General features: G+C 45.5%; 1 protein-coding gene and 1 long non-coding RNA gene across 4 annotated transcripts in view; one reads left to right on the plus strand and one right to left on the minus strand.

The window, feature by feature from the left end:
- Nucleotides 1-314: 314 nt before the first annotated feature.
- LOC134756669 (uncharacterized) lies at nucleotides 315-18,289 on the minus strand. Its single transcript, XR_010129675.1, has 3 exons — nucleotides 18,213-18,289; nucleotides 15,153-15,287; nucleotides 315-1,674 (listed from the first exon to the last, which is right to left on the minus strand). It is a non-coding gene; the product is annotated as an uncharacterized lncRNA (long non-coding RNA).
- Nucleotides 18,290-19,021: 732 nt separating this feature from the next.
- BMPR2 (bone morphogenetic protein receptor type 2) overlaps nucleotides 19,022-22,675 on the plus strand; it is a 188,560-nt gene continuing 184,906 nt past the window's right edge. For 2 of the 3 annotated variants that reach the window (XM_019022495.4, XM_063695101.1), the window contains exon 1: nucleotides 19,025-20,442. In XM_019022495.4, the coding sequence (XP_018878040.2) occupies nucleotides 20,367-20,442 (76 nt within the window). In that variant the 5' untranslated portion in view covers nucleotides 19,025-20,366. Of the gene's footprint in view, nucleotides 20,443-22,675 lie in introns of all 3 variants that reach the window. The other variant, XM_019022494.4, reaches the window with a different exon arrangement.

Below are 22,675 nucleotides of genomic sequence, written 5' to 3' on the forward strand. Positions count from 1 at the left end.
CTATTCAGATATTTTGTTCATTTTATCTTTATTTTTTATTTTTTAGAAACCAGGTCTTACCTTGTTGCCCAGGTTGGAGTACAGTGTGATCATAGCTCGCTGCAGCCTGGAACTCCTGGGCTCAAGCGATCCTCCCACCTCAGCTTCCCAAAGTGCTGGGATTACAAGGATGAGCCACTGTGCCTGGCCCCATTTGTCCATTTTTAAGTTGGATTTTCACTTTTAGTTCAGGAAATTCTATTCATATATTCAACTCATTTGAGAATTTCTCCTGATGCTTCTCTGCTCCTTAGAAAGTATGTTTTATATTAGAGTATTGTTTTTCAAATAAGTACTGCATTTATTGAGGACCTAATATATGTCCGACTTAGACTAAATATTTGGGCTACAGTTGGAGACCTTAAGGAATTCACCATCTCTCTTCCTAAGGAGATGTTTTGCAACACAATGCTATAAATACTGTTGCAGGCCTCACAGTAGATTAAAATGGCTTAACAGCAAAACCCCTGTGAGGATACGAACAAGAAGGTTTAAACTAACGTTACAGAGATAATACAATGGAGTTTTTGTGCAAGGTGGAAAAAGTGAAAGTATACAAGTTATATCTCTCACCAGTCACCACAGTACAGAAAACACTGATCACATCAAACATGAAGACAGCTGAGTAAGAGGTGCTGGCCTTAGAGCAGAGCTTGCAGAACAGAACAAACAGAAGGAAGACAATTTCCCAGTACTAAGTAAAACTGGGACCTTTTGCAGAGCACTGCCCAAGACTCTTCAACAATGCAATTCATAAAATCTTTATTTGAAGTAATCATTTGGAAATTACAGGTTGACAAAGTATCACTCTTTTTGCAAATAGTAATAAAGGAACTGACTTCAGAAGTCACCTTGCACCATAGCCAGACCTGCATGGTACAAGAGAACGGGACACATGAAAGAAAATAATCAATGGACCATACAAGAAGAGAAATTAAAATAGAAAACACAACTTAGCTATGTATGGCTAAGGGCTTTCACAGTTCTTTTCCTTTTTCCTTTTTTATTTTATTTTTTATTTTTAGAGACAGAGTCTCACTATGTTGCCCAGGCTGGAGTGCAGTGGGTATTCACAGACACAATACCACTACTGATCAGCAGGGTTTTTTTTTTTTTTTTTGAGACGAAGTCTCGCTCTGTGGCCCAGGCTGGAGTGCAGTGGCGTGATCTCAGCTCATTGCGGAACCTCCATCTCCCGGGTTCAAGCGATTCTCCTGTCTTGGCCTCCCCAGTAGCTGGGATTTCAGGCGCCTGCCACCACACCTAGCTAATTTTTATATTTTTAGTAGAGACAAGGTTTCACCATGTTGGCCAGGATGGTCTTGATCTCTTGACCTCGTGATCTGCCGGCCTTGGCCTCAAAGTACTGGGATTACAGGCGTGAGCCACAGCGCCCAGCCTAGCAGGGAGTTTTTGACCTGCTCCATTTCTGACCTGGGCCGGTTCACCCCTCCTTAGGTAACCTGGTGATCCCCGCTCCTAGGTGGTCACCATATTGATGTGGAACTTATGCTGACACCTGATCGGCATAGCACACACTACAGCCCAGAACTCCTGTGCTCATCCATCCTCCTGCCTCAGCCTCCTGAGTATCTGGAACTTACAGGCATGCACCACCACATCCAGCTCACCGTTCTATAATGAAGAGAAAAATGAAAATAAATATCAAAATATCATAACCTTCTGCATATTGTTTATGTTGCATATAGACATGTTTGTGTGGACTGCAAATGAGAGCTTTGTTTTTGTTTGTTTGTTTTTTTTGAGATGGAGTCTCGCTCTGTCGCCCAGGCTAGAGTGCAGTGTCACAATCTCGGCTCACTGCAAGCTCCGCCTCCTGGGCTCACGCCATTCTGCTGTCTCAGTCTCCCGAGTAGCTGGGACTACAGGTGCCCGCCATCACGCCCGGCTAATTTTTTGTATTTTTAGTAGAGACGGGGTTTCTCTGTGTTAGCCAGGATGGTCTCAATCTCCTGACCTCGTGATCTGCCCGCCTCGGCCTCCCAATGTGCTGGGATTACAGGCGTGAGCCACTGCGCCCGGCCTTTTTTTTTTTTTTTTTTTTTGAGACGGAGTCTTGCTTTGTAGCCCAGGCTGGAGTGCAATGGCATGACTTCAGTTTACTGCAACCTCTGCCTCCTGGGTTCAAGTGATTCTCCTGCTTCAGCCTCCCGAGTAGCTGGGATTACAGGCGCCTGCCACCACGCCCGGCTAATTTTTGTATTTTTAGTGAAGATGGGGTTTCACCATGTGGGCCAGGCTGGTCTCAAACTCCTGATCTCAGGTGATCTGCCCGCCTCGGCCTCCCGAAGTGCTAGGATTATAGGCGTGAGCGTGAGCCACCGCGCCCAGCTGAGAGCTCTTTTATACTGCAGATTTTAGACACTTGGTTAGTCATTTTTGCTGTCTTCATAAAGTCTTGCTCTAAGGAAGCATTCCCACTGCAGCTAAATATGTTAATCTTGTGGAATCCACTAGGGACAATCAAAATTCTGGTTCCTGGAATGGCTTATTTAAACACTCTCTATTCCACCAAGTGCCTGAGGAGTCTTACTAGAATGATACAATATGATTCTTTGAAAAAAGACATTGCAAACCTAATGTATGATAAACCAGAGTACTAAATAGAATATTAACATATCCTGGAGGCTTCAATAAAAGAGTTAGGATTTAGTGCTGATAATAAAGCGTCATCTGTGAAGTAATTTGGATTTTTATAATGAACAATGAGTTTACATAATTTTTTTTTTCTGTATTTCCTTACCTTGAGTATAATTTTTGTTCTGAGGCTAGGCGCAGTGGCTCACGCCTGTAATCCCAGCACTTTTGGAGGCTGAGGCGGGAGATCAACTGAGGTCGGGAGTTTGAGACCAGCCTGACCAACATGGCAAAACCCCGTCTCTACTAAAAATGAAAAATTAGCCGGACATGGTGGCGGGTGCCTGTAATCCCAGCTACTCAGAAGTCTGAGGCAGGAGAATCACGTGAACTCGGGAGGCAGAGGTTGCAGTGAGCCGAGATCGCGACATCACACTCCAGCCTAGGCGACAAGAGAGAAACTCCGTCTAAAAAAAAAGCAAGCCGGCTCGGTGACTCACGCCTGTAATCCCAGCACTTTGGGAGGCTGAGGAGGGTGGATCACGAGGTGAGGAGTTTGAGACCAGCCTGGCCAAGATGGTGAAACCCCGTCTCTACTAAAAATGCAAAAATCAGCCGGGCGTGGTGGCAGGCGCCTGTAATCCCAGCTACTGAGAGGCTGAGGCAGGAGAATTGCTTGAACCTGGGAGGCGGAGATTGCAGTGAGCCGAGATTGCCGCCACTACAATCTAGCCTGGGCAAGAGAGCAAGACTCTGTTTCAGAAAACAAAACAAAACAAAACAAAACAACACTGTAGGAGGCCAAGGCAGAAAGATCTCTTGAGTGCAGGAGTTCAAGTTCAAGGCTGCAGTAAGCCATGATCACGCCACTGCACTCCAGCCTGGATGACAAGGTGAGACCCTGTTTCTTTTTTCCTCTTTTTTTTTTTTTTTTCTTTGAGACGAAGCCTCGCTCTTCTCCCCCAGGCCCCCAGGCTGGAGTGCAATGGCACGATCTCGGGTCACTGCAACCTCTGCCTCCCGGGTTCAAGCGATTCTCCTGCCTCAGCCTCCCAAGTAGCTGGGATTACAGGTGCATACCACCACGCCTAGCTAATTTTTTTTTTGTATTTTAAGTACAGACGGGGTTTCACCATGTTGGCCAGGTTGGTCTCGAACTCCTGACCTCAGGTGATCCGCCAGCCTCGGCCTCCCAAAGTGCTGGGATTATAGGTGTGAGCCACCACACCCAGCCAGGTGAGACCCTGTTTCTAAAAATAAATTCTAGGACGTTAAAACATATAAAAAAGAATAAAGAAGAAAATATTTAAAGTCACCCATAATTCTTTTCCTCCCCAAATCAAAACCATAGGAGAGGAGTGTTACACTACTCCAGAATGTGAACAAATCTCTTTGGGAACATAGAGGACAAGGCAAGTAATGCTGACTGGGGAATTGGAGAATGCTTAACATTCTCTAGTTGGGAGGTGACAATTATGCTGGCTTTAGCCTGGAGAAGGGGCAGGGAAAGGCACTGAAGGTGGAGGGAATAGTCAGTAGGAAATGATAGAATCGCTCTCTTTTTTTCTTTAATTAGAAAGAAGGTAAAATTTGGGGAAGAGCCTGATACATTCTGAGAACTCTAAGAGGTTCAGTGTATCTAGACTATAAGAGGTAAAAGAGGGGGATAAGGTTGGAAAGAGTATGAAGACCTTTGTTCATAAAGATAAGGAATTGGGCTGCTTTCTGTAGGATTGTCCTTAGTTATACTGAGATAGGCAAGATAATTAACAACTAGAAGCACGATGCTGTTCTCTAGCCCCTTAACTAGAAAGTTGTTACTTACCCCTGCTGGATGCGGTGGCTCACGCCTGTAATCCCAGCACTTTGGGAGACTGAGGCGGGCAGATCACGAGTTCAGGAGTTCAAGACCATCCTGGTCAACACGGTGAAACCCCGTCTCTACTAAAAATACAAAAAATTAGCCGGGCGAGGTGGCGGGCGCCTGTAGTCCCAGCTACTTGGGAGGCTGAGGCAGGCGAATGGCGTGAACCCGGGAGGCAGAGCTTGCTGTGAGCCCAGATTGCGCCACTGCACTCTATCCAGCCTGGGCGACAGAGCGAGACTCCGTCTCAAAAAAAAAAAAAAAAAAAAAAGAAAGAAAATTGTTGCTTAGCCTAATCACCCCACCAGATTTTCCTCTACGTCCTCATTTTTCTGTTACCAAAGTTGATAGTTAGGGGAAAAAAAAAAAGCCTTATAGGAGGATGCAGGAAGACAAGACAATAGCAAATGTTGGGGCTCAGAAAACAATACCGCAAAATATGGTGCTTTGGCACGCTGAGCATTTTGAACTAAAGGAAATTAAAAGGCCTTAGAAGCAGCCTCAGAACCAAGAACTTTCTTTCTCCTGTTTCTCCCCCACCCCAAGCTCAGGGTGGAATTCTCTGAAGCTCCCTTATCTGAAGCTCCTCCAGAAGGAATATAGTTGCCTTGGTCACTGAAATTTCAAAACAGAGAGGATGAAACTCACGGAGCAGGAAGGAAGACTGAGGAAAGTCACCTCATCTAGACAGGCTTTGTCACAAGCCATTGTCTGTTCTTCAGGTCCCATTCAATTTTCAAATATAATCATTTACAAATGATTGCCTATTCTTTGGGCCCAGTCAACTCTCCCCAAAATCATTTACTGCCTCTCAAAATTGCCTACATTTTTCCCATCTCCATCTCCCTTCTCCCTCTCCCCTACAAAGCTTCAGCCATCTGGCCCTTCTTTGAGTTTCATATTTTGTATGGCTCCTGTGCACGCTTGCATGTTAATAAATCTGTTTGCCTTTTCTCCTATTAATCTATTGTCAGTTTATTTCGGCAGACTTGAAACTTTAAAGGCGTAGAAAAAAATTCCCTTTGCCCTGACAAAAATTAGATGTCTTACAGATGTTCTACATAAGGATTTGGCAAACAGAATGCATATGAGTAATCCTTAGCTGTGAAACCATTCTAGCAATAGTTTGTGTTTTGTGCATTTTCTTAAAGACATTGATTTTGGGCATATGGAAAGATTATTCTGTAATATTTGAAGGAGGTAAAAAAAACCTCACAGGTCTGATAGTTCCATTTTTTATTCTGCACTTTATGAAGGATAAATGTATGGCGTCTGTTTCTGGATGGTAGACATGTTATAGGAAAGGGGTTCCGATCCAGACCCCCAGAGAGGGTTCTTGGATCTCCAGCAAGAAAGAATTCAGGGCGAATCTGCAAAGTGAAATGGTTTTACCATGTTAGCCAGGATGGTCTTGATCTCCTGACCTCGTGATCCACCCGCCTCGGCCTCCGAAAGTGCTGGGATTACAGGCACGAGCCACCGCGCCCGGCCTTTTATAGATTTTTTTGAGATGGAGTCTCGCTCTGTCGCCCAGGCTACGGTGCAGTGGCATGATTTCGGCTCACTGCAACCTCCGCCTCCGGGGTTCAAGTGATTCTCTTGCTTCAGCCTCCTGAGTAGCTGAGATTACAGGCGCCCGCATCCACGCCCAGTTAATTTTTGTATTTTCAGTAGAGATGGGGTTTCACCATGTTGGCCAGGCTGGTCTCGAACCCTTGACCTCACGTGATCCACCCACCCTGACCTCCCAAAGTGCTGGGATTACAGGCATGAGCCACCTCGACGGCCCTATTTCTTGATCATATGCTAAACAAGGGGTAGATTATTCATGCTTCCCCTTTTTACACCATATAGGGTAACTTCCTGACATTACCATGGCATTTGTAAACTGTCCTGGCACTGGTGGGAATATAGCAGTGAGGACTACCAGAGGTCACTCTCGTCACCATTTTGGTTTTGTTGGGTTTTAGCTGGCTTCTTTAATGCAACCTGTTTTATCAGCAAGGTCTTTATGACCTGTATCTTGTGCTAACCTTCTATCTCATCTCATCCTGTGACTTAGAATGCCTTAACCGTCTGGGAATGCAGCCCAGCACGTCTCAGCATCATTTTACCCAGCCCCCCACCTTTTTTTATTTTTTCCAGAGGGAGTCTGGCACTGTCGCCCAGGCTGGCATGCAGTGGTGCGATCTTGGCTCACTGCAACCTCTGCCTCTCGGGTTCAAGTGATTCTCCTGCCTCAGCCTCCTGAGTAGCTGAGATTACAGGCACGGGCCACCACAACCGGCTAATTTTCGTATTTTTAGTAGAGATGGGGTTTCACCATGTTGGTCAGGCCGGTCTCGAACTCCTGACCTCGTGATCTGCCCGCCTCGGCCTCCTCCCAAAGTGCTGGGATTACAGGCGTGAGCCACTGCACCTAGCCACCCAGCCCCTATTTAAGATGGAGTTGCTCTGGTTCCAATGTCTCTGACAGATATACACTGAAAAAACTGATTAGATTGATAACTATATAATGGAAAAAATCCCCCTAGGAGGATGAGTCAGTAAGTAAAAGGTAGTCATGCTTCTGAAAGAAAAGAATGCCAAAAAATGCCAGACATACAGTAAGTCTCATGCTGGATTAAATAGAGACATGCCCTAAAATGCCTAAAAGGAGGCAAATGATTAGCCTTCTTTTTAATCATTATTATTATTATTATTTGAGACAGGGTTTCACTCCGTTGCCCAGGCTGGAATGCAGTGGTATGATCTGGGGTCACTACAATCTCTACCTCCCAGGTTCAAGCAATCCTCCCACCTCAACCTCCCAAGTAGCTAGGACTACAGGCACATGCCACCACACCCTGCTCACTTTTTTTTTTTTTTTTGTAGAGACGGGTTTTGCCATGTTACCTAGGCTGGTCTCGAACTCCTAGGCTCAAGAGATCTATCGCCTGGCCTCCCAAAGTGCTGGGATTAGAGGCGTGAGCACCATTCCCAGCCTAATCACTATTTTTATAGTTGAAACTTGTATTTTTCTCTATAAAAAAGTGTGGAAGGTTATCTTGCTTTTTTGAAAAAGTTGAGATCAAACCCAGACAAAGGTTTTATCCTAAATTTGTTGTATGATTTGATTTCCTACTGCAACATGGGTTTTAAAATCAGTCTTTTATTTTAAGGGAAAAGGAATACATTCAAGTGGAAGAGGTTCAAATTTTAAATCATGATTAGTTTTGTATTTGGAAAATAAAACCATCACAATTCAGCTCTAATTATCTAATCAGTTTTAACTAGAGAAATTCTAGATTAAGAAAGAAGAAAGTAAGTTTTGACATGGGTATTTCTGTGTTTCAGGGGCCTCCAAAAGGATGAATATGTACTTATCTTACATGGGGTGAAGGCTGTGAGAGTGAGTATTACAGTAGCTTCATTATTACACAAATCCTGCTCTTGAAATTATTTGTGTAATTTCTGCAAGCAGATAGTCCAGTGCAGTTATTTGGAGGTCACTGTGAAGGGCCAGATAAATATTATCAAAAGCCAGAAAAACTAGGAAGCAAGGCCATAATAAGGCTTGTTTCCTTTTTTTTTTTTTTTTTTTTTTTTTTGAGATGGAGTTTAGCTCTTGTTGCACAGGCTGGAGTGCAATGGCCTGATCTCAGCTCACTGAAACTTCTGCCTCCCGGGTTCAAGTGATTCTCCTGCCTCAGCTTCCTGAATAGCTGGAATTACAGGCATGAGCCACCACGCCTGGCTAATTTTGTATTTTTAGTGGAGACGGAGTTTCTCCACGTTGGTCAGGCTGGTCTAGAACTCCTGACCTCAGGTGATCTGCCCGCCTCAGCCTCCCAAAGTGCTGGGATTACAGGTGTGAGCCACTGCGCCCAGCCAAAAAGGTCTTGTTTACTGACTTCAGTTTATTTCATATGCTTATGCAACAGGCTTACCTGCTAAGTAAGAAAAATGTAGACATGCTTAAGACCTGGAAAAAGTATTGAAAAGGTATCAAAGGTTTATAGAATGTGCAGTATATATTATTCATATTCATTATGATTTTTTCTAATCCTGAAGATAGAAATATAAGCCTACACAGGATCAAATATTTGCTTTGTTTTGTGTCTTCAATTGGCTGGCTTTTTTTTTGAGACAGAATCATGATTTTTTTTTTTAAAAAACGTAAAACAATTTTTTTTTTGAGACAGAGTTTCACTCTTGTTTCCCAGGCTGGAGTGCAGTGGCACGAACTCAGCTCACTGCAACCTCCACCTCCTGGGTTCAAGCAATTCTCCTGCCTGATTTATATTTTTCCAGAATTTTCTAAGTATATGTTTATAGAGAATTGTACATACATACAGCTGGGATAATGTATTACTTACATTTAACATTCTGGTTTTCCAATTTAATACTATATCATGGGCATGTCTCCATGACATTATTTTCTATAAATACCATTTTAATAGCTCTATAATATTTAAAGCTATTTATATTTCATGGTTTACCCAGCTGTTCTTTTATTGTTAGATATTTAAATTAATTCCAATTTTTTAGTACTATATATAAACAATGCTGTGATAGACATTTTTGTCTGCCTTTCTGAGTATTTCCTTAGGATTTCCTTAGGAGAGCCATGAATAAATTTCATGGCTATTCTTAGAGTAATTTTTTTTTTTTTTTTGAGACAGGGTCTTGCTCTGTTGCCTAGGCTGGAGTGCAGTAGCATGATCATGGCTCACTGCAGCCTCGACCTCCTGGGCTCAAGTGATCCTCCCACCTTAGCCTCCTGAGTAGCTGGGACCACAGGTATACACCATGGCCGGCTAATTTTTTCATTTTTTGTAGAGACAAAGTCCCGCTATGTTGCCCAGGTTGGTCTCCAACTCCTGGTCCTCCTGTCTAAGCCTCTCGAAGTGCTGGGATTACAGGCATGAGCCACCACACCCAGCCTACTGTAATATTTTTTAAGAATTTGATTTCATTTATTCTATTAATGCATAAATCTTAAATTATTTCAGACTCTAATCAAATAAACTATAAATGTAAAATATGAACAAATGTATTCAGGGTCTGAGCAGAAGTTATCTGAAAATTTTTCTTTAGTAAGTCAATTCAAAAGCATGAATAAAAATTCATGAAGCATTTTTCAAGTGGATCAATTTTTATTCACTTTTATAGACCCATTATTTTGTTTAACTCATGGTTATTTTGACACACAGTGTTTCTTTATATAATATAGGTTAGGCCTCATTTACTCATTCACTCAGGTGCAGGTGCCCTTTCTCCTGACTTAATCTGTATTAGTGAGTGTTTGCCGTATTACCTCCCATTAAAAAAAAAATATAAGTCTAGGCTGGGTGTGGTGGCTCACGCTTGTAATCCCAGCACTTTAGGAGGCCAAGGCGCGCAGATGGCTTGAGCCAGGCATTGGAGACCAGCCTGGGCAGCATGGTGAAATTCAGTCTTGACAAACAATAAAAGAACTTAGCTGGGCGTGGTAGTGGCGCACCTGTAGTCCCAACTACGTGGAGGCAGAGACAAGAGGATCACCTGAGCCCATCAGGTCAAGACTGCAGTGAGCTATGATCATGGCACTGCATGCACTCCAGCCTGGGGACAGAGCAACACCCTGTCTCAAAGAAATAGAATAGGCTGGGCAAGGTGGCTCACACCTGTAATCCCAGCACTTTGGGACGCCAAGGTGGGCAGATCATGAGGTCAGGAGTTCAAGACCAGCCTGACCAATATGGTGAAACCCCATCTCTACTAAAAATACAAAAATTAACCGGGCATGGTGACACATGCCTGTAATTTCAGCTACTCAGGAGGCTAAGGCAGAGGATTACTTGAACCTGGGAGGCGGAGGTGGCAGTGAGCCAAGATTGTGCCACTGCACTCCAGCCTGGGCAACAGAGCAAGACTCTGTCCAAAAAAAAAAAAAAAAAGGCCAGGCGGGGAGGCTTGACTGGGCGGAGTGGCTCACGCCTGTAATCCCAGCACTCTGGGAGGCCGAGGCAGGTGGATCACGAGGTCAGGAGACTGAGACCATCCTGGCTAACATGGTGAAACAGCGTCTCTACTAAATGTTAGCCAGGCATGGTGGCATGCGCCTATAGTCCCAGCTACTCGGGAGGCTGAGGCAGGAGAATTGCTTGAACCCAGGAGGCGGAGGTTGCAGTGAGCTGAGATTGCGCCACCGCACTCCAGCCTGGGCGACAGAGCGAGACTCTGTCTCAAAAAAAAAAAAAAAAAAAAAAAAAATATATATATATATATATATATATATATATACACAAATAGTGTGTGTGTGTGTGTGTATATATATATATATACAAAAAATTAGGTGGGCATGGTGGCGAGTGGCGAGTGCCTGTAATCCCAGCTCCTTGGGAGGCTGAGGCAGGAGAATTTCTTGAACCTAGGAGGCAGAGGTTGCAGTGGGCGGAGATCGCGCCACTGCACTTTAGCCCAGGCGACAGAGCAAGACTCTGGAGTCTCACAAAAAAAAAAAAAAAAAAAGAATTCAGCCAACAACGTGAATAAGCTTAAAAAAGGAGATTCTTCCCCTGTTAAGCCTCCAAGTGTTAACAGTTTGGTTGACACTTTGATTGCGATCTCGCGAGACTCTGAGCAGACAGCCCAGCTAACCTGCCGAGACTCTTGACAGTGAGACGCCGTCTCAAAAAAAAAAGTACTATTTATTTTACTTTTTTTTTTTTTTTTTGAGACAGAGTCTGACTGTCGCCTAGGCTGGAGTCCTTTATCCTTAAGATAAAATTAGCTGGGCATGGTGGCGCATGCCTGTAATTCCAGCTACTTGGGAGGCTGAGGCAGGAGAATCGCTTGAACCTGGGAGGCAGAGGTTGCGGTGAGCCGAGATCGTGCCATTGCACTCCAGCCTGGGCAACAAGAGCGATATCTTATTTTAAGATATCCTTATACTACGTTATACTTTTATTATTTCTTTCTTTTCTTTTTTCTTTTTTTTTTTTTTTTTGAGACAGTCTCACTCTGTCACCCAGGCTGGAGTTCAGTGGCAAGATCTCGGCTCACTACAACCTCTGCCTCCTGGGTTCCAGCGATTCTTGTGCCTCAGCCTCCAGTGCACCACCATGCCCAGCTATTTGTTTGTATTTTTAGTAGAAATGGGGTTTTCGCTTTGTTGGCCAGGCTGGTCTTAAACTCCTGGGCTCAAGTGATCCACCGTCTTCGGCCTCCCAAAGTGCTAGGATTATAGGTGTGAGCCACTGCATCCAGCCTACTTTTCTAATTCCAAGCCTTAGTAAAAATCTTAACTACATATGGTATAACTTGGAGATAAATGAAGGGTCCTGTATCTACTCTTTGAAGGAAAGTAGAGCTCCATGTTTGAAATCAACAAGGAAAAGCTCTTAGAAGACACCAGTAGAGAAGTCAAAAGGCAAATAAGTAAATTTGCGAAAAATGTAAGTCCTGCCAGGCGCGGTGGCTCACGCCTGTAATCCCAGCACCTTGCGAGGCCGAGGTGGGTGGATCACGAGGTCAGGAGATCGAGACCATCCTGGCTAACATGGTGAAACCCTGTCTCAACGAAAAATACAAAACAAAACAAAACAAAACTAGCCGGGTGTGGTGGCATGTGCCTGTGGTCCCAGCTACTCAGGAGGCTGAAGCTGGAGAGTTGCTTGAACCCAGGAGGAGGAGGTTGCAGTGAGCCTAGATCTCACCACTGCACTCCAGTCTGGGTGACAGAGCCAGACTCTGTCTCAAAAAATAGAAAAATAGAAGTCCTTTTCTGTGATCTTTCAAATGCTTGGGAGAAGCTGGGTTTTCCTGCTGTCAGTCACTCAGGATGGGAGGTTCTGATGGTTTTATTTTGCTCTTGAAGAAAAGGGTGACCCCAGAAGCTAGGTTAACTAAAATTTCCAAAGTTAGACGAAAAGGGAAGGAAAGAGATGAGACAATAAATCTAAGTTACAAAAACAAGGCTCTTTTTATTTATTATTTTTTAAAAGCTTTGTTTGTTTTAGGAAGACAGAATTAGGTTGCTTTCAGGCCCAAAGGATGTCAGGGAGGTGAATCTCTAATTCTGTTTTCTCTGTACTTCCCAACTGGATTTTCTTCTCTCCCCACAACTATACCTTGATCTTCCAAAAGGAGACAATGCCCTGTCCTGTTTCTCAGTTTAAGCCTAAAGATAAAATTCTAAAGTTTCTAAGCAGCTTTTAGTTGTTTGTTTTTCTGATCTGGAAAGGTGTCCCAGTGCTAACTTCCATATTGTTTGTCTGCTAGAGCTAAGAGTTTTTCTTCTATTTTTCTTTGATACCACCCCTTTATGATTATGAAGTTTATTCTTAGAAGTAGTCGGTATTTCTGAGCCCAGGTAATACCTACATGTCCTCATTTATTTAACAAGAAATTGGCCTTGGTCCTTATTTCAATTCTTGTTCTAATAATCTGCTTAGTGCCCCTCTGTCCCTTTTTAAAACCAGGACCAGTCCTCCAACTGAAAGCAGAGATATCATCCATGAGGGGCTATAATACATAGTGAAGATCAGTTTTGCAGATGCTGTTAGTCTGTCCTCTTGGATTTCTGTGTTGTTCTCCTTTATTTCCTGCTTCCTTACCCCTACCAGGAAAAAAATCCTACTTGTTGGGGTTTTGGTGATTAGAATATTGGGGATTATTTTACCCTTGGATACTATGTTAGTCATCAGGGCTGTTCACAAATATTCAGGTTCTCTTTCTCATGACATGGTAGGATTACATTTTCTGCCCTCTTTTTTTCTGGTTTTTTTTTTTTTTTTTTGAGACTGAGTCTTGCACTGTCGCCTGGGCTGGAGTGCAGTGGCACAATCTAGGCTCACTGTAACCTCTGCCTCCCAGGTTCAAGCGATTCTCCTGCCTAGGCCTCCAGAGTAGCTGGGATTACAGGCGCCTGCCACCACACCCAGCTACTTTTTTGTATTTTTAGTAGAGAAGGGGTTTCACCTGTCTCGAACTCCTGACCTTGTGATCTGCCCGCCTCGGCCTCCCAAAGTGCTGGGATTACACGCGTGAGCCACTGCGCCCAGCCTCTGCCCTCTTAAAGTTAGGTTTGGCCATCTGACTTTGGTGGCCACTAAAATATGAGTGGAAGTAAAGCACACTGCTTCTAGGTGGAAGCTTTTTAATGGCTACAGCAAGACACTGCAACACTAGCAATTAAATTTTATGATCCCTACTGTCGCAATTTTGAAAATATGTGTCTCAGTGAAGCCTCTACCAATCTAAGGACTTCAGTGATTAAAATGAGAGAGTCCATGCAGTGGACGTTTTGCTGAGCTCCCCAGATCCACCCTTTAGGTCTAAAGCATTCTTTCTCCCAACTGCTGGAACTGCTGGTGGCTGACAGTGCTCAGCTGGGTCCCTCTCTGGGGGTAGCTGTTGGCTAAAGAGAGCCCTTTTATCAAAGGTCACGTCTCTCTCTCTTTTTTTTTTTTTTTGATATGGAGTCTCGCTCTGTCACCCATGCTGGAGTGCAGTGGCGCGATGTCGGCTCACTGCAAGCTCCGCCTCCCGTGTTTCACGCCATTCTCCTGCCTCAGCCTCCCGAGCAGCTGGGACTGCCGGCGCCTGCCGCCACGCCCGGCTAATTTTTTGTATTTTTGGTAGAGACGGGGTTTCACCGTGTTAGCCAGGATGGTCTCGATCTCCTGACCTCGTGATCCGCCCGCCTCGGCCTCCCAAAGTGCTGGGATTACAGGCATAAGCCACCGCGCCAGGCCGGTCACATCTCTTTCATATGTGCAGCCCACATCCAGTGACTGGTTGGTGTGAAGGTATAATTTTACTGGGTTTTGCCAGGCGCAGTAGCTCACGCTTGTAATCCCAGCACTTTGGGAGGCCGAGGCGGGTGGATCGCCTGAGGTCAGGAGTTCGAGGCTAGCCTGGCCAACATGGTGAAACCCCGTCTCTACTAAAAATACAAAAATTAGCCGGGCATGGTGGCAGGCACCTGTAATCCCAGCTACTCGGGAGGCTGAGGCAGGAGAATCGCTTGAACGTGGGAGGCGGAGGTTGCAGTGAGCCAAGATCGTGCCAATGCACTCCAGCCTGGGCTACAAGAGCGAAACTCCGTCTTAAAAAAAAAAAAAAAAAAAAAATTAACTGGTTTTACCCAACTTGGCTAGGCAGTCTGTCTAATGCTGGATTTCCTACTCCAAGGCAGCATTCAAGGAGCCTAAATTATCAGTATACTTGAGGGACTTTTTCCCTAGACGTACTCCACTGAAGGAATCTTGAATGAAAAGCTTGCTGGGTTTGGGGGGTCTTTTAGGTGTACCTTAAAGTGTTAGCAGACACAGATTAGGACAATGCTGAAAGGCCAGCCCAGCTCCGGAATTCCTGCAGGATTGATTGATGCCTCAGTTGCAAATGTGTTGCAATTCAACTTCTCCCTCTGCCCAGTCTTGCATCCCTCAATCCCCACAGAGGTTGCTCTTGCCATCATTAGGTAATAACCTCCTGCATACAAATTTCAGAGTTTCAGTGTCTATTTCCTGTGAACTCAAGTTGCGATGATGGGTCCCCTGATGACTTATATCAAACATGTAACATGTGTGAGAAATAAACCTTTATTGCAATAAGATGCTGAGATTTGGGGAATGTTACTGTAATTTAGCCCATCCTAATTAGTACAGATGCCAAACCTTACCTGCATCACCAGTCCTTTGTTCTCAGCTGAGCTTGACTTACATTGTCTGCCTTTTGTCGTGGACAGGTTTCTTGCCAAGTCTTAATTCTGTTCTTTGATGTTCTTTCTCACTGTGAGTGAACAGCCATGTCCCAACTGAAATATCACAAGAAGGAACAGAAAAGGGAAGAGAGTACATATCTAGTTGTCTACCTACCAAGTCAGCGGCATGTGTTTTTTCTTGTGAATTTCCTAAGACCTTTTCTATGTTCTATATAATTTATCATACATTTATAACATGTACAGTAGTCCTCCCTGTCCCTTATCCACAAGGAACTTGTTCCAAGACCTCCAGTGGATGCCTGAAACTGCAGACAGTACTGAACCCAATTGCTATAAACTGGAATACATTTCTATTATGTCTTCTACCCACAAATTTAATGCCTTTTCCATCTTAACTAAGCACTTATTACACATTGTGGCCATCACTTTTGCAGTTTGAGGTATGGCAGCAAAACTAGCATGAATTTATTTTTTCTTCACAATTCAGTTTCACAGATATATATATATATATACATATATATATATATATATTTTTTTTTTTTTTTGCCAGAGTCTCTATCCCCCGGGCTGGAGTGCAATGGGCAACCTCCACCTCCTGCGTTCAAGTGATTCTCTTGCTTCAGCCTCCGGAGTAGCTGCTGGGATTACAGGCACGTGCCACCACTCCCAGCTAATTTTTGTATTTTTGGTATAGACGGGGTTTCACCATGTTGGCCAGGCAGGTCTTGAACTCTTGACCTCAAGTGATCCTCCTGCCTTGGTCCCTCAAAGTGCTGGGATTACAGACGTGAGCCACTGCACCCTGCCAAAGATTCATTGTTACCAGCAATCTTAGCAACCTCAGCCTATAATTTTTTTCCTTCCTTATTAAGTCAAGAACTCTGACTTTTTTTTGTTTTTTTTTGAGACAGAGTCTTGCTCTGTCGCCCAGGCTGGAGTCCAGTGGCATGATCTCGGCTCACTGCAAGCCCCACCTCCTGGGTTCACGCCATTCATTCACTGCCTCAGCCTCCCGAGTGGCTGGGACTACAGGCGCCTGCCACCACGCCTGGCTAATTTTTTTGTATTTTCAATAGAGACGGGGTTTCACCGTGTTAGCCAGGATGGTCTCGATCTCCTGACCTTGTGATCTGCCTGCCTCGGCCTCCCAAAGTGCTGAGATTACAGGCAAGAACTCTGACGTTTTAACTTACAGGAAGCACTTTACAGCTTCTGTATGGCTGAATTGCCAGCATCACTACTCTTGTGCTTTGGGGCCATTATTAAGTAAAACGAGGGTTAGTTGAACACAAGCACTTGGATATTGCATACTGCCACAGTCAGTCTGATAAGAGACTGCTACTAAGTGATTAAGGAGGTTATAGCGGATACACTGTACAAACCATGATTCACATCCCAGAAGGACAGTGTGGGACGGCAGCGATTTCCTCACAGCTAGTTAGTAACAGCACTCAATTTAAAATTTATGAGGCCAGGCGCAGTGGCTCACGCCTCTAATCCTAGCATTTTGGGAGGCCAGGAGGGCGGATCACCTGAGGTCGGGAGTTCGAGACCAGGCTGACCAACATGGTGAAACTCCGTCTCTACTAAAAATACAAAACTAGCCGGGTGTGGTGGCGCATGCCTGTAATCCCAGCTACTCAGGGGGCTGAGGCAGGAGAATCGCTTGAGTCTGGGAGGCGGAGGTTGCTGTGAGCTGAGATCGTGCCATTGTGTCCAGCTTGGGCAACAAAAGAGAAACTACGTCTCAAAAAAAAAAAAAAAAAACCACTTATTGTTTATTTCTGGAATATTTTCAGACCGTGGTTGACTGCAGGTAACTGAAACGGTGGATAAGGGGGAACTACAAAAAGGACACTTAATGTTTCTTGCAAAAAATCTTAAGCAAATAAAAATTGAATGATGAAGTACTTGATCTCAACTTGAGGAAGATAAAAGTGTACTACGAATTAATAAACTTTAAACTTTCTGCACCTCTAACATACTAAAATCCAATTTCTCTGAGTGCTAGAAACTCTCAGTTCTTGAAAGACAAATGGTAAAACAATACCGTTTCTAATTTAGACCTTTTGGGCAAAACAAAATACAGTAATAAAGCTAAAGAATCGGTCGGGGGCGGTGGCTCACGTCTGTAATCCCAGCACTTTGGGAGGTCGAGACGGGAGGATCACGTGAGGTCAGGAGTTCGAGACCAGCCTGGCAAACACGGTGAAACCCCGTCTCCACTAAAAATACAAAAATTAGCCGGGCGTGATGGCGCCGCCTGTAATCTCAGCTACTCGGGAGGTTGAGGCCGGAGAATTGCTTGAACCTGGGAGGTGGAGGTTGCAGTGAGCCGAGATCGCGCCACTGCACTCCAGCCTGGGCGACAGATCGAGGCTCCGTCTCAATAAATAAATAAATACATAAAACCTAAATAAATAAAGCTAAGAATCAAAGCATATGCTCTTCGTCTTTTTACGGGATTTTACTAGGTAGAATTTTTTTTTCTCTGTCTAAAGGGTAAACAGCATAAACATATTTCAACTAAAAAGAGACTTAGAATCTGGGGTTGGTATTGCTACAACCCCTAATTATGGAAGATGTTTAGTATAACAGAACCATTTAAGGAATGTGGAGATTTATTTACATCAAATTCAGATAAAGAGATAACAGCGGACTAGAAGAAGCAAGCAGAGCATGACTTAAGCAGTCTATCTATGACTGTATCTGTGGAACTGCCCTTAGCCACAATGAAAGACCAGCAAAACCAGCCTTCAGCATAACCCTCCTGCCTGGTAGGAGATGGGAAGGCCAGACTTCACCCCTCAAGATCGCCCTCCCACGCGCATTTTCCACCTCGCAGCTAAGAATTCAGTCCAGACTTCCGATCATGGCGCCACGCACGTCACCTTCTCCCCTCGCCGCCGGCAAAATCCCACCCACGTCGGCTGACCCCGCAGCGGGGTGTAAGGGCGGGAGGGATCCCGTCTCCTATACTGGTCGCTTGTACAAACCAGATCCAAAAAACGCACTCACAAATCCTTGGAAACTGCGGTACCAACGGGATCTTCTCAATTCCTTGAGTGCAAAATGATCCCACTCTCTATCCCGACACAACTCTAACTCCATTTTCCTTTCACGTGCCCTAAAAAGCCCTCAAAGGCCCCCAGCCTTGGTGAATCCAGGCCCTCTCTCGGGGTGGGCACCGCGCTGTACGGACAGACGCGCGCACGCAGCGGGACGATTTATAGAATTAAAAGTCTTTTTTTTTTTCTGGCTTCGCATCCTTGCAAATACTCAATATTCCTGTCAACTAAGAAGGCTAAGGGAATGGGCGGTTGAGGAAAGCAGGACGTCGATTACAGCGAACACATCAAAGGGGTGGTCTTTCCAATTCCGGCTTTTGTTTGAGTCAGAGGGGAGCCTGAGGAGGCCAAGGTCTCCGGTTCTGGGAAAGGCGGGTCCATCCGGATTCTTTGGGCTGAGGAGAGGGAGGTTCCAGCCCCGTGAAACAACAGAGGGCAGTTCTGCCCCTCGAGGCTTTCCTCCGAGAGTACTGAGACGGAGACGCCTCAGTCGGGAGAAATCCCGGAACTCGGAGGAGTCTGCTGAACGCCGAACAAAAAGATGTGGCCGTCGTCTCTTAAACAAATACGCGAATCCCAAGCCATGCACATTTGGAAGGCATGTGTATGTGTGTGAAGGAGAAAGACCACCGCTGCCCACCACAGCCCCACCCAGCCCTCGGCCATTCACCGGAGAGACGCGCCGCGCTGGGGCCTCGGAGCCCTCAGCCAGCCCCGGACGAGGGGCGGGGCCGGGCGGGGCCGTGAGCGCGCAGGCGCAGTGCGGGCTTTATCCCGCCGCCGGCGCCGCTGCCGCCGCCGCCCGCGCTGCACCACAGGCTAGAGACAGACAGGGCCGGGAAGAGCCGGAGACTGAGGAGGAGGCGGAGGCGGCGGCGGAGGCGGGGCGACTCCGGTGACCGGGAGCGCCGCAGACTGGCAGCTGCGGCGACTCCCCCCTTTGTGTCTGGTCTGCTCGGAGCCACTGGAAGTGCCTCCCGGAGGGACGCAGAGTGTCTCGCCGCCTCCCTGCCCACCCCCTTCCCCGGCTACCTTCATCCGCCCTCCCGCCGCCCCCCGCCCTCGGTCCGCGACGCCCGAGTTCCGCCTGGAGCCCAGAGCTGCGGGAGAACGAGGCGGCGGCGGCGGCGGCGGCGGCGGCGGCAGCGACGGCGGCAGCGACAGCGGCAGCAGCGGCTTCCTTGGGGGGTTGTGATTCGCTCACAGGAGCCATTGACGGGAGAAGAGGAGGCTTTCTTGGTGGAATTTACCTCAGGCAAGATCGAGCCGCAGGAATAAAAAGCGAGGAAGGGAAGGGAGCGCCGCCGGGAGGACTAGAAGGGGCAGCCTCTCACACCCCCTCCGCCCGCCGTCTCGGGGAGCCCGGACCGGGGCCGCGGCCGCGACCGCGACCGCGACCCCTCCCCTCCCCCGCTCCTACCTCTCCTCAGCCTTCGCCAGGGCCTCCCCAACCCTCTCACGGTTGTTCTGAGAAGGCGTAGGGACTGTGAGCTTGTCCATGGAGGCAGGCACCTTTTTTGATCCAGTCAAGGAAGAGGATTTGTTGTTTTCGAAATCAGAGTGAAAGAAGCACCGAAGCGAAACTTAAGGAATTCTGCCTTCCCGGAGCCGCGGGCGATGCGACTCGGGCTGCCGGGCGCCGCCGCCGCCCGCCCGGCTTCGTCCTTCCCGGCAGTCAGGAACTAGTTCTGACCCTCGCCCCCCGACCCCGGATCGAATCCCCGCCCTCCGCACCCTGGATATGTTTTCTCCCAGACCTGGATATTTTTTTGATATCGTGAAACTACGAGGGAAATAATTTGGGGGATTTCTTCTTGGCTCCCTGCTTTCCCCACAGACATGCCTTCCGTTTGGAGGGCCGCGGCACCCCGTCCGAGGCGAAGAAACCCCCCCAGCCGCGAGGGAGAGAAATGAAGGGAATTTCTGCAGCGGCATGAAAGCTCTGCAGCTAGGTCCTCTCATCAGCCATTTGTCCTTTCAAACTGTATTGTGACACGGGCAGGATCAGTCCACTGGAGAGAAGACGAGCCTCCCGGCTGTTTCTCCGCCGGTCTACTTCCCATATTTCTTTTCTTTGCTCTCCTGCTTCTTGGCTGGCCCAGGGATGGCTTCCTCGCTGCAGCGGCCCTGGCGGGTGCCCTGGCTACCATGGACCATCCTGCTGGTCAGCACTGCGGCTGGTGAGTAGCTCCGGCCGGCGCGTCCCGGCCACTGCCCCTGCGGGTGGCGAGGGAGGGAGCCCGCAGAGGCCGAGGCCTGTGCTTGCCCTTCGCCATGCGTCCCCCCCGATCGCGGTGTAGCGGAGCTGCGACCCGGTGCCTGCGCGCCTGCCCCATGCCTTCCAGGGAAATCGCCTTTAATATTCTTGTGTATTTTCCTATCCCCACTTCCATATTCCCACCCCACCCCCCTTTACGGGGTGAAAAAGACATATTGGGTGTGGTATCTTGACATTTTTAGCTGTGAGGTAATGCAGCGATTAAAAATAATATTTTAATCACCAGTGAACAGTGCCTATTATGAGATCTCTGGAAACAGACCTGTAGATTTTTAAAATTATTGTTATAAAGAAGCGGTTTTGGCTTATAGTAAAAAGAACATCAACTAGAGAACACACACTTGAACCTTATTTTGAAATTTAGATCACTCTGGGAATCCATGTTCCTTTCATTATTCAGAAGTGTTACCGAATGAATAGAATAAATGTTGAGGAAGCCAGAACTGTGAGATTCTTGATATATTGTATTATATGGTTTGATAACTTTACTGTTAGTCACCTGGCATCTATCTATTGGCTTTGCTGTCGAGACAACTTTGACCTGACATTAGACTTCTAGGAGATTTGACTCCGAAAGTTCTTTGACATTTCACTAAAGTCTAAAGGGTGGTAGTCATCCTTTCCTTTGGATATTTTCATTTAAGTTCTCAGAAACCTTAGGAAAAAGACCTTATCTTCTATTTGCAACTATTTTTTGAAGCAGCCTTTTGGTGATTTGCTTTTAGAAATTTTCAGGAGTGAATTCTACATATAACTCGTACACTTGGTTTATGATGGGCAAATGGATTGTGCTTTTAAAACGAGTAAAGGACCAAATGACCCTTTCGAATTACTTTTTTTCTTTTGATAAGTGTGTTTCACATTAAACAAATTTCTCATTGCTATGTTAGATACAGAGGTTACTTGCTTATTTTCATTTTGAAAGTCTGATCTAGGAAAATGCCGAAGAAAATTTGAAGTTTCCTTTTATGCTTTTGCTATTGTTGAATAATGTCTACTGTTGAATCAATGTCTGTTAAATTGATGATAAATCTATATGGTTCTGTTAAAATAATTTGAACTTATGAGTTTACTTTAAAACTGATACTTTAATATTTTTAATAATTGTAGTTGCTTTCAGAGTAAAAATGATTTTTCTCTAAATTTCTTTATATTGTGTTAGCTATTTAAATTCTCTAGCCATAAGCCATGTGGTTCCTGTAAAATATGGAGTAAAAGGCCTTAAACGTTCCATGAGCAGAAATCTCAGAACATAGGCTTTTCAATGTTATTTGTTATTCTTAACCTTTTTAGAATATAGATTCTCATTTATGATGACGTGCTCATAATATTGTGATCAGAACTGATAAAAGTAGGAGAAAAAGCATTTATTTAAAAATAAACTTAATTTTTGTTTGGTAATACAATCATCTTAGAATAGTGTCTCTTAAAAGGGAGAGAGTAAAAGAATCACTGCTTAAAAGTGGTTGTAGTCTTTTTTTTCTTTGGTACTGCATAGCACCAGATGACAAAATTTGTGAAGCTGGATTTCAGACCTGTAACAGTAATGATAATAGCTAGTATTTATTAAGTGCCTGCCATGCACCATCAGCTATTCAAATAACTTTACATATATTTTTTCATTTCGTCTTCATGACAATTGTATGTTGTAGGTTATTATCATTCCCCTTTTCCATAGAGGGAGAGTAAAGTACAGAGAATTTGAATAACTCACCACACAGTCAGTAAATTATGGAGCCAGGATTATAGTGTGCGCCCTTACATACCACATTAATGGTAACAGCAGCACTAGCAGCAACAACTTCTCATCTTATTGGATATATGAGATGGAGTAATTAGCCTTCACCAGGTCAACCTTTGTAAAGAAGCAGGGACACTTACAAGGTGTTAGTGCAGCAGTGGTTATGCAAATGTCGTAGTTCTGAACATGTAAAACTTTGCTTGGTCTAATATTGAAGTGGCTAGTGCAGCTTCATTAAGTGCAAGCTGATTAGAGAGGGCCTGTGTGGCTTTGGGTTACACAGATACAGTGATGTTAACTCGACAGGCGCAAATGGTGCAGCTGAACAGGAAAATAAATCCTAGAAGACTGATTGATAGCACATCCTTTTTCGGGGTCATGGATAAATCATTTC

This window comes from Gorilla gorilla, chromosome 11 (genome assembly GCF_029281585.2).
Source record: "Gorilla gorilla gorilla isolate KB3781 chromosome 11, NHGRI_mGorGor1-v2.1_pri, whole genome shotgun sequence".
Taxonomy (NCBI): domain Eukaryota; kingdom Metazoa; phylum Chordata; class Mammalia; order Primates; family Hominidae; genus Gorilla; species Gorilla gorilla.